At 44.1% G+C, this 12016-nt stretch overlaps 1 protein-coding gene across 3 annotated transcripts in view; it reads right to left on the bottom strand.

Moving 5' to 3' along the window:
* PAPPA2 (pappalysin 2) overlaps positions 1-12016 on the bottom strand; it is a 271960-nt gene that overhangs the window by 144756 nt on the left and 115188 nt on the right. For all 3 annotated transcript variants that reach the window (XM_058700089.1, XM_058700088.1, XM_058700090.1), the window contains exon 5: positions 1052-1345. In XM_058700089.1, the coding sequence (XP_058556072.1) occupies positions 1052-1345 (294 nt within the window). The remainder of the gene's footprint in view (positions 1-1051; positions 1346-12016) is intronic.

Raw genomic sequence — 12016 nt, 5'->3', positions numbered from 1 at the left:
AGGGCCACTGTGTCCTCCTTGGGGGGAGGCAGGGCTGCTGGTCCTTATGAATTCAGTGCACCTGAATTATATGCCAAAATGAGACAATAGGTGACCAGGTCACCACTCTTTTCTTCCCTTCTTTCCTTCAGAGGCATGACCAAGGCCTTGTGGTTTATCTTTTTTTTTTTTTTTTTTTTGGAGGGGGGGAGAGGATAGCCTTAGAATTGATTACCAAACAAGACCCTTCACCTTACAGAAAAATCATCCCTTCCTTCTCCCTAGAATAAGTCATCAAATCAAATCAGTCCTTACTTTTAGGGATAAATTTGAGTCCGTCACCAAGAGATTATGATAAGTACTACTTTTTGCCAGAAATGAGCAAGAGAAACTGGACAAGTAAGAGACATAGTCCAGGATAACAAGACCAGATAATAGGGTTGTTCCCAGGGCCAGGAAGGTAGTGCCTTTTTTTAAATAAAACAGCACCTGTTTTTTTTTTTTTTTTCCTTTGGTAGGCAAGCTAAGAATCAGCCCTTGGCTCATGTTGGAAGAGGCAAATCTGATACCTTAAAAAAGAACAAAATAAAAAGGAATCCTGAGCTTGAGCTTAAAATTAACCAGGTCCATCTTCTTGACTAACTTCAAAAACAGCACAGAGGCACCTTGACCCAGAAACTTCTTTCCCCATCACTATTGGGAGTCTCCTTCAGAGAGAATGCCTAAGAACGTGGGCAAGAACAGGAATAACCAAGTTCTAGAGGTCAAAGCAATCTCAAGAGAGCTTTGGGTTTTGTCTCCTTTTTAAACCATCCAAGATAGAGGTGTGTTTTTCTTTTGACCTCTAGTGGAGGAGAATCCAGCCCCTTAGACCCCTTCTCATCTCCATATTTAAGTTCTTCAAAGGCACACATGAAAAAGAATATGCCATGGTAAATACACTTCAGCCCTCTGGCATGAGTGACTGCTTCACAGGCCTCTCCACCTCCCACACCTCCATACCCCGCCCTGGCCCCAAAAGGCCCCCACGTAATCTTCATAGCAGATACACATACTGAAACTGTCGTGATACCTGTATAGCTCATGTAGTTGCTGAACGGAGCCCCCGGGAAGTGGGTGAAGCCACAGGTATCATTGGTAGGCTCTGGGTCCTGGCACAGTTTACTCTTGGGAGTAGGGGCGGTGTCGGCACAGAGGTCTCCTGTATCCATGGATGGCACTGTCTCCCTACAGGGGTCATCACAGGATTCCCTCTCACTGACCCCTTTGAAGACATGGTAGAGTCCCAGGACATGCCCCACCTCGTGGATCATAATGTTGGTATGGCCAGGCATGCCATAATAGGCTGGGTTGAGGACAACGCCACCTGCAATGGAAGATTTGGAAAACATCTCTAAGCATGTAACGAATAGCAGCCCTCTGATCCTTAATTATGTCTGCTGGTAAACATCCAGTGTTCAATTTCAGCCTCTAAGGGAATACTGTGTAACTTTTAGTGGCATTCAGTCACCTGCTTTTCCCTTTGGTCACAAACACCATCTGAACTAATTAATAAATGCATCTTTAGCCCCCAACATAGATGAGGGCTGTTCTAGAAGCCAGGGAGAGCAATAAAGATGAAACGACATGATAGAGGGCCAGGATTCTTAGCGCTGGCTGCACATTAACAGCACCTAGTGAAGTTAAAAACACAGATGTCCTAGAGACCTGAATGTGAGACCTGAAATTATAAAAATCCTAGAAGATAGCACAGACAGTAATGTCTCTGATATTGGCCATCGCAACATTTTTCTAGATATGTCTCCTGAGGCAAGGGGAAATAAAAGCAAAAATAAACTATTGGGACCTCATCAAAATAAAAAGCCTCTGCACAGCAAAGGAAACAATCAGCAAAACGAAATGGCAACCTACTGAATGGAAGAAGATATTCGCAAATGACATATCTGATAAAGGGTCAGTATATAAATTATATAAAGAACTTACACAATTCTATACCCAAAAAACAAAGAATCCAATTTAAAAATGGGCAAAAGAAATGTACAGACATCTCTCCAAAGAAGACATACAGATGGTCAACAGATGAAAAGATGTTCAACATCATTCATTATCAGGGAAATGCAAATCAAAACTACGAGATTTCACCTCACACTTGTCAGAATGGCTAAAATAAAAAACACAAGAAACAGTAAGTGTTGGTGAGAATGCAGAGAAAAAGAAACCCTTTCACACCACTGATGGGAATCCAAACTGGTGTAGTCACTTTGGAAAACAATATGAAGTTTCCTCCAAAAGTTAAAAACAGAACCACCCTATGATCCAGGAATTGCACTACTGGGAATTTATCCCCAAAATACAAAAATATTAATTCAAAGGGATACATGTACCCTTATGCTTATTGCGGCATTATTTACCACAGACAAATTATGGAAGCAGCCCAAATATTCGTTGACTGATGAATGGGTAAAGAAGAGATGGTACATGATATACAACAGTATTCAGCCATAAAAATCTTGCCATTTGCAATGATGTGAATGGAGCTAGAGAGTATAATCCTAAGTAAACTAACTCAGAAGAGGATAAATACCACATGATTTCACTCATAGGTGGAACATAAGACACAAAACAAATGAGCAAAGGAGAAAAGAGAGACAGAAACCAAGATATGGATTATTAACTATAGAGAACAAACTGATGGTTACCAGACGGGAGGTTGGGGTGGGGGGGAGGATGGGTGAAATAAATGACAGGAATTAAGCATACTGGTGATACTGATGAACACCAGGTGATGTATGGAAGCGTTGAATCCCTACACTGGACACCTGAAACTAACATAACTGTGCATGATAACTCCACTGGAATTAAAAGAAAGTGAAACAAAACTGTCAAATCCATTACACTCTTGAGGAGGGCACCTGTTGGGATGAGCACGGGGTGTTGTATGGAAACCAATTTGACAATAAATTGCATAAAAAAAAGATCCATTACACTCTTGGTAGAAATGTAAATTGATACAACAATTTTTATGGTAAAGAGAATGGAGGGGCGCCTGGGTGGCGCAGTCGGTTAAGCGTCCGACTTCAGCCAGGTCACGATCTCGCGGTCCGTGAGTTCGAGCCCCGCGTCAGGCTCTGGGCTGATGGCTCGGAGCCTGGAGCCTGTTTCCGATTCTGTGTCTCCCTCTCTCTCTGCCCCTCCCCCGTTCATGCTCTGTCTCTCTCTGTCCCAAAAATAAAAAAAAAAATAAAAAAAAAAAACGTTGAAAAAAAAAAAAAAGAGAATGGAGGTTCCCCAATGTATACTTTTTAATTACATTGTTAATTCATTTCAAAAAAAAAAATCAATGTATATGTGGCAGCAAAACAAACAAACAAACAAAAACACAGATGTCCAAATGCTAGCCCCGACGAAATGAATCCAAATATTCGAGGATGGGGATCTATGCCTTAGTATTGTTTGAGACTTCCCAGATTGAGAGCCATTGGTATGGATGAAAGCACATGGGGTTTAGAGTCAGGGAATTCTGGGTCTGAATCCTGGCCCTCCACATACTAGCTCTGAGTACTTGAACAGCTATCTGAGCTTCTAGGACCTCAGCTGTGCCATCTGTAAAGTGGAGATGATGACACCTACTTCCTGATTTTTGTAGGTTTGGGTCTTCTAAAGCATTTGGCATGCTGGAGGAGTTTAGTAAATGACAGTTATGTGTGCTGCTTCTGAATTCATGACCCATACTCACAAGGAGCCAACGACCACTGAGACGAAAGACAAGTCCGACCAAACTACCATTCACTTCAGAATGTCAGAGGCACTACGGGAATATGTCCCACCCTCACCTCCCCCAAATCTCCCTGAGAACACCAGGGAGGTGTTTCAAAGAACAGTTGACTGCATTCATCCGGGCTTGGATGAAAGTAGTGGGCTCGCTGTAACCTTCCAAAAGTAAAGGCTAAAGACCTCTCAGTGTCCCAGCTTCTATGTGTCTAGCTTCCCGATCCCAGCTTTCCAATCTCAGATTCCCAATCCCTGCTTTCCTCCTCTCCCCACGGTTGGAGCCACTTGACCTTCAAACATTGTCGGGATCGGGCCTCATCCTCATCTCTAGGACCTGAAACAGGGCCATGTCAACAGCTCTGGACCAACCCTCTGGTTGCTTCCAGGCTGCCCCTGACCCTCTGATTCAGATCTGACCCCAACTGCCAAGCCGTGCATCATCTCTCCTATCTGAGCCCTCCCTGTATCAACAGTCCACTGAGTTCTTTTGGCAGTCCCTCCAAAAACACGACTCTGCTTTTCTTCTGTAAGATCCTTTCCAGGGACTGTCTCATTTCTGAATTCTATGTGCTGCCCTAAAGACAACTACATAAATGGTTTCATGGGCAGAACAGAATCACTGGATATCTGGTGCCATACCTGGTGGCTCAACCTGCCCTTTTAGTGACTACCTTCCTGCAAATGACAGTTTCTAAGTCCAAGTTCTAGCTTCTCCCAGTCTACTCAGACATGCTGACATTAACCGAGGCATGCCCAGACACGTCCTGAAATACACTATCTGCTCTCACATCTACATCAGAGCCAGACTTCACCTCCCTTGTTCATCATTTCTATCACTTCCAGTAGAAGTTTTTATTCTCTCGTATTAACCTTCTTTCCTTTTATAAAATTATTTTCTGTATATTTCTTTCATTTGTGCATCATTATGTCAACACAAAGTTATTTGAAAACAGATCTATTCCAGTAACATCCTGGGTGCTCAGTATTTGCATAAAGCCAGCAAAATGCAGCATTTCCACGTTTCAAGATGCTGACCCCTTCATGTTTACAGCAATGGCACTAGTAATCATCATCAAAGTTCATACTTCGGCTCTCAACTCTTCTTTGTTTTTTTTTTAAGGTTATTTATTTATTTTGGAAGAGAGAGAGGGCATGAGTGGGATAGGGGCAGAGAGAGAGAATCCCAAGCAGGCTCCATGCTGTCAGCACAGAGATTCATGCATGGCTCAATCCCACGAATTGTGAAATCATGACCTGAGCCGAGATCAGGAGCCAGACATTTAACTGACTGAGCCACCCGGGGGGGCCCCTCTCAGCTCTTTTTCATCCACATGAGCAAAGGTGCTCTAAGAGCACCATGCTGTTTGTGTCATCACTCTCTTCTGCCTTCCTCCACCCCAGTCCTTCCCCCCCCACACTTAACCTGTTTCCCTCCTCCTCCTTTCCCTTCCCCCACCTCTAAGCAAGATTTGGATTCAAAAAACCAATCTGGGAGTGCCTGGGTGGCTCAGTTGGTTAAGGGTCTGACTTCGGCTCAGGTCATGATCTCACGGTTCATGGGTTCGAGCCCCGTGTCGGGCTCTGTGCTGACAGCTCAGAGCCTGGAGCCTGCTTCAGAGTCTGTGTCTCCCTCTTTCTCTGCCCCTCCCCTGCTCATGCTCTGTCTTTCTCTCTCTCAAAAATAAATAAACATAAAGAAAAAACCAATCTCAGGGGGCGCCTGGGTGGTCTAGTCAGTTGAGTGTCCAACTTCGCTCAGGTCATGATCTCATGGTTCATGAGTTCGAGCCCCACGTTGGGCTCTGTGCTGACAGTTCAGAGCCTGGAGCCTGCTTCGGATTCTGTGTCTCCTTCTCTCTCTGCCCCTCTGTCGTATCTGATGGTTAGGTGTGCTTGAGAAAAATGCAGCACGCCACACCCACCTCCTGCAGATTGACTGGCCGAAGAACTATATAGCTTCTGAAAAGCCTTGCAGCAATTTTGTTGAACCCTTTGCTTCCCAAACTTGTTTGAACACAGAACCTGTTTGGGGTAGAATACCTTTCGACGTAAGGAATACTGGATTCCTTAGAGTACAATTCATACAAAGTACCAAAGACAAAGCAAACTCTCAAGTAACAGTTACTTTCTACCCATACATATGGTCAGTCCATCTCAAGTCCTCTTGGGATCTCCTCCAGTGGTAGAAGAAAGGGGTTATAACTGAATAGAAATAAGATTACAGGAAGAAGGGCTGGCAAAAATAGGAAGGAGGGGTGGCTGGGAGTGTGCTTTTGGGAGCAGTGGATGAGGATGAGAGCAGTCATTATACTAGTGGGTGTCTCATCATCCTCCAGAAGTTTCTGCCTCAACCCCAAATGAGATATTTCCCAATATAGGAATATTCTCCTTTCAATAAACCAGCTTATTTGTAAGACGAGGAAGAAGCATAAAAATGCAAGTTCTTACCACGCTCAGCAAATCTCCTCCACACCAACGACAGTGGTGAGGGTTTTCTGCCATAGCACTCTTAATGCACATTAAGGACAGTGTAGACTTAACCAGGCAACACTTAAATTTTAATTAAAAACATAAATCTTTTATGTTCTATTTTTTTTTACTGTTCTATTTTTTTACTCCAGAAAGATGAGACTTTCGCCCCCAAATCATTGTATGGAACGCACAGTAATAAGTTCAGTTGCTATGTGTGTGTCAGGTAGAATGTTATATATTCTAATTTAGAAGTAAGTGCTGTGTGCACCAATACATGTTGAGGGAAAAGCCCGGGATCCTCTTACAGTAATTCTGCTCGCTAGAGCCTGAGGTTAGGAAATCACGCCGGACCAGAACTTAAGAAATTTGGAAGGTGGTCCTGACCCTGAGTAGTGTATGACCTTGGCTCTGCTCCTTCATCTTTCCCAAGGTCAAAATGAGGGGGCTAGCCATGTTTCTCACCTAGAGTCCCTCTCATCTCGTGCCTCTAAGAGCTAACATTCGGGACTGTGTTGGCAATCATAAATACCACGTGAAGAAAAACTTGGGTTATCACGACTGTCACCCCCTTGGCCTCGTAACCTGTGTTCCAAGACTCCCTGCCTCTCGGGAGCCTGAGGGGAAGGAGAAAGCTAGGCATGAGCAACCACAGACATTCTACTCAGATCTGCTAGACCTTCAAGGGATCCAGGTTCACCACCTGCTCATCCTCGCGCCCTCTCCTTCCCGTCCCATGTGCAGGGGGTCCCACACGCTTCTTCTAGTCAACCTTTATTCCAACTAAAACACACTTGTGAAATTATTAAGGGAGTAGGTTTTAATCATACGATCATACACCCATCTGGGGAGGAGGGGAGAGACTTTATTTCATGGTTTAGTTTATAAAAGTTCTTTCATGTGTTGATAAAAATCACACACACACACACACACACACACACACACACACACACACACTCATACCAAAGCCCGAGTGAGACATAAAGACTGGCTGCCCAAAATCTAAAAAGAAGAATGGGAGAACTTCTTTTCATTAAGAAGGAATGAGACCTGATTAATAATAAATAAAAACAGAGTCCCTCAAATGACAAGCCCTTCCTGCTCTCTGTTAGTTGGGTCTGACAGAGGAGAGTCTGAGGAGCCGTGAATTCCCACCCGCTGGGGGAAACCTGTAACCCTTTTCCAGGAGCAACTTAATAGGAATAATAAAAAGATACTACCAAGTGCTACTTTCCAGTTCCTATTCTATGTTAATATTCACACAAAGCAGCAGCATCTTCTGATGCGCCTATCTGTGCCCCACATTTTCCCGCCTTTCCATTACTGTCATGGGTCAGACTCTGAGTGGGTACCGGGGGGTCCTCACAGCACTTCCCAGAAGCCTCTCACACAAGATGGCCTTTGGAGTGACGTGGGCTCCTTCTTTGGCTGTGGACACTCACTGGAAATGTATCGATCCTTATCTTTGGGAATACTCCTTAAAAGCTCTCCAGGCTATTTCCTGATCTGTTTCATGGTAATATGAGAGTTCTTAAAGGGTTGTTACGGAGATTAAAACAGTGATGTGGATAAATAAGCATTCAGCTGATTTTCTGAAACAAAGTAACCCCAACTGTATTTTAGACCATTTGTCAATATTACTGTAATTATATAAGGCAGCCTGGCCACACAGGCTTACCTGCCCCCACCTTTTGTTGGCTTCCTCCTAACCATCTTCATTCATCAAGAAACTGGGATGGCGTCTGACCACGAACAGAGCAGGCTTTCCAGAGTGAAAACTGCCATCGCCAGGCAAGGCAGACAAGCATCTCTCCACGAGAGGAGCTCTGATCTGCCCCTAGGCTGCTCACACTTTTTCCATGTTGTTCGGGTCCTGACATCCATGGGCACCCAGGAGACAGATGAGATTTGGACAGAGTTGTGAATAAACAAGTCCCCATTCGATTCACACACAACACACTGACATTCAAAAATTTTTTGCAATAGCCTAAAATTAGTCCAATAGTGATTGTGTATGGAAAGGAAGTCTTGCAAATTGGACTGTTCCTTTTAATTACTCATAGACCTTGCTGGGAGGTCAGATTTACCCAAGACACCTTTTTTCTGTATTTCCAATAATCTATTCCTTCCTACTTCCCTAGTTATACAGAATATAATTATCATTTCTTATACTCAAAACCACTGCTCAGTTTTGTTTCTCCTCAAATGAGGGATAAAATATGGTGATAGAATAGGGGGATGGGATTTCCTTCCCTACAACTGAATCCCTTTCTTTGTGTTCTCAGCTTTTTTAAAAATTGTTTTTAATGTTTATTTATTTTTGAGACAGAAAGAGAGAAAGAGAGTGTGCACACGCAAATTGGTGGGGGGGCAGCGGGGAGCAGAGAGAGAGGGAGACACAGAATCCGAAGCAGGCTCCAGGCTCTGAGCTGTCAGCACAGAACCTCACGCGGGGCTCGAACTCACGAACTGTGAGATCATGACCTGAGTCAAAGTCCAACGTTTAACTGACTGAGCCACCCAGGCATCCCTGTGTTCTCAGCTTTTATTTGCTACATGGAAACAGGAAGTAGAAGAAAGACATGACAATATATATTTTCAACAATATCTTGGTTCTTCAAACTTTACTCTAAGACACTATCAGACTCTAACTTCATTCACCTCCCCAACACTTGTTTTGAAAGGCTGCTTAGGAGATGATGACAAAACCCAGGAGTGCCCACTCAAGGGAAACTTCGAAGCGACAGTGTGAATGGAGGGCAACATTTTGGAAGTACTCACATTTTACCCCAGTGGCTCCTGGTCCCTTAGTCCATTGCCAATTCAAGAGGTCAGGCTCTTCTACATTCAGCCATTACCTCCCTAGGAGGTAGAAGATGGAGTGAAAAGCAAAAAAAAAAAAAAGGAAGCCCTTTTCTGTCTGTGAGATTTTCAAAGTGTATGCCATTTGGGCCCTGAGGAGATTCAGGGTTTAGCCAACATGGTAAGTGAACGAGGGTAGTGATCCTTGCCTCACGTTACCAATGCCGTCACCACCATGTTAGCCCAGAACAATTTTTTCTTAACTAGCAGAGGAGAAAAGAGATAAAAGGGAAATAATGGGACTGTACAGATGGTGGTGGGTCCGGATAAAGTGGACTGTATTCTATATTTCAAGACCCCAGTGAAAGGATTCAAAATAGGTGCATGGAGCTGACAGCGGGGGGATCTTGCCTTATTCCAGTAACGGATTCCTGAGCAAGTGCCCTAGTTCTAGAGAAAAGTGGCTAAGAGGGAAGAGGGACAGAGAACCTCCGCAGAGACCCCCTGAAGGTGGGGCCTTGTGATGGAAACAACAGTCATCTCATGTGACGAGCATCACCTGATAATTATTAAGGACAAAATGCATTCTTTCCCCTATGACCTTGGCATTTGTAAGCCATCTCTAAAGACAGACACAGCCTCAGGCAAAAAAAAAAAAAAAAAAAAAAACTCAATTGACTAAGAGTAAATGTCTACTACCCAGCTAAGTAGGGGCTCAAAATAGAAATTAAGTTCAATTACAGAAGAATAAATAAAAGTTACATTTCTTGCATACATGAATGTATATATTGAGACTTGAAGTCAATCCATGCCAGCACCACTAACTTGTGTATAGAACATAACATGAAAGGGGCTCCCTGTATGTAGCAACTGGTGGCCATATGTGGCACAGCTGTTGCTTAATGGACTGACAGGGAAGCACAAATACATTCTTAGAAGACCTTTCAGCCTTGATTATAAGGGACAAGCTAAAACAATAAGACAGGGCTGTTGTGTGGTCCAGGGGATGGTGCAGGGGAAGAAAAAAAGAGCAGTTGTTGATTAAAAGATGAAATCTCAGCAGTAGAGAGCCCAAGTCCCAAGGTGATGCTGCATTTCCAAGTTCCAACTGGCTTTTCTCAGCTTTGGCACAAGACTGCCAGAGTGGCACATGGTAAAGAGAAGGATTCCCAAAGCTACTTCTATTAAAGAAGAAGAAGAAGAAGAAGAAGAAGAAGAAGAAGAAGGAGGAGGAGGAGGAGGAGGAGGAGGAGGAGGAGGAGAAAACTCAGGCAGTTTGAGTAAAGGACATGAGTTGAAACGACTTGAAAACAGTTCTGTAAAATTTTTAGGGCTGAATGTTATATGGCCATAAAACAAGGAGGTTGAGGGCTAGTCTGCAGGTGCTTCCATAATTACTTCCAGTTATTGGCTGAACCACAGTCCTCCAAACACACTCTCCACAACAAGGGACAAAGTTACCAAAGTATGCCTCGGGGTGGAGGAAAAAGCACTTCAGGGCAGGGCAAGGGAAGAAGTCGCGGAGGCAGATGGACAGACAAAGGGAGAGAAAGAAAGGGAGGTTAAAAAAAAAAAAAGAGGTCATGGAAGCTAGAAAAAGAAGCAAGCTTTTAACAAAACCAGCCCAGAATCCATCCATCTCCAAATCTTGTATCGGCTTCTTAGTTTTACAGCCTGTGGTCTCCTTAGAAGGAAGTCCTTGTTCTGGGCAAGACTGAACCAAGACAGGGGCACCTGGGTGGCACAGTCAGTTAAGCGTCCAACTCTTGATTCTGGCTCCGGTCGTGATCTCACAGTTTGTGAGCTTGAGCCCCACATCAGGCTCTGTGCTCATCAGCACAGATTGGGATTCTCTCTCTCTCCCTCTCTCTCTGCTCCTCCCCCTCTTGCTCTCTCTCTCTCTCAAAATAAATAAAAATAAACTTAAAAAAAGACTGAACCAAGACAAGAATGTGTAGAGGGTGAAGATTGTGCAGTCTGATGTCACTTTCTGTCCTCTTTTATAGTCTCTCAGCCCACTCCTATTTTCAAGTGTCAAGCACTCAGGGGTCTTTAGCCACCCCCACACCATGGGAGAAAAGTAATCTGATTCATAATAGCTGGAAGAGGTCATTACCCAGGCACTGGAGACAGTCTGTTAATCCTTTCCTTGCTTATGGATATGGTAGTGTTACAGACACACACACACACACACACACACACACACACACACACACCGTGCACACACACCAGAATTTTAGGCACCACAAAGTATGAATGGGGAAGATATTTTTAAAATTCATTTATTAATTTAGCATTTATTGAGCATCTGTTCTATGTCAGGCACTGTTCTGGACACGAAGGGTCCAATAATGACTAGGACATGTTTTAAAAGAGGAGACCTTTCAGGTAGTCACAAAAAAAGGTGATTGTCTACTCCACCTACTTATAAATGCATGAACCTACCTTTGGAGCGCCTCAGTTTCAGGGCATGAAATTCATATCCTAGGTCAATTTTATCTAAAGTCTTCAACATCCAAGAATGCTCCCAATGTTCAAAACCCCAAGGCACCCAGAATAATCCCATTTGCTGAATATCATCTTCTGACAATTAAATTATCTATAATAGCAGCCAGTGGGTAATTCCTAGGGACGGTCCTCATCTTGTTCCTGTCATGTAGCCCCGTCTCGTGAATGATTCTAGAATCCTCATATTTACATGAGCTCTCCAGTTTAGGTCTCTCGTTTATTCTCTGTCTCCAGGGAAAATCATCCCGCTTTGGCACCGTAAAGAGAGGAGCAGCGGGCTGGGGACAAGATCTGTTCCACTCTGGCCTGGCCATGTAACGACTGCTTGCACCAGCGTGCTCCCTGTTACCTCCTGTAGACTCTTCGGCCCACCCCACTCTGCCGTCGGCCCCTGCACTCCACAGACGCAGTCTGGCCGAGATTTCCAGACTGCCACGTGTCAAATCCATGGCTATTTCTCAGCACCTGCCACCTCACCCACACGGTG

This window comes from Neofelis nebulosa, chromosome 15 (assembly GCF_028018385.1).
Source record: "Neofelis nebulosa isolate mNeoNeb1 chromosome 15, mNeoNeb1.pri, whole genome shotgun sequence".
NCBI classification, from domain to species: Eukaryota; Metazoa; Chordata; class Mammalia; order Carnivora; family Felidae; genus Neofelis; species Neofelis nebulosa.
The sequence above is the reverse complement of the archived record's forward strand: the minus strand, read 5'-3'. Positions and strand labels throughout refer to the sequence as shown.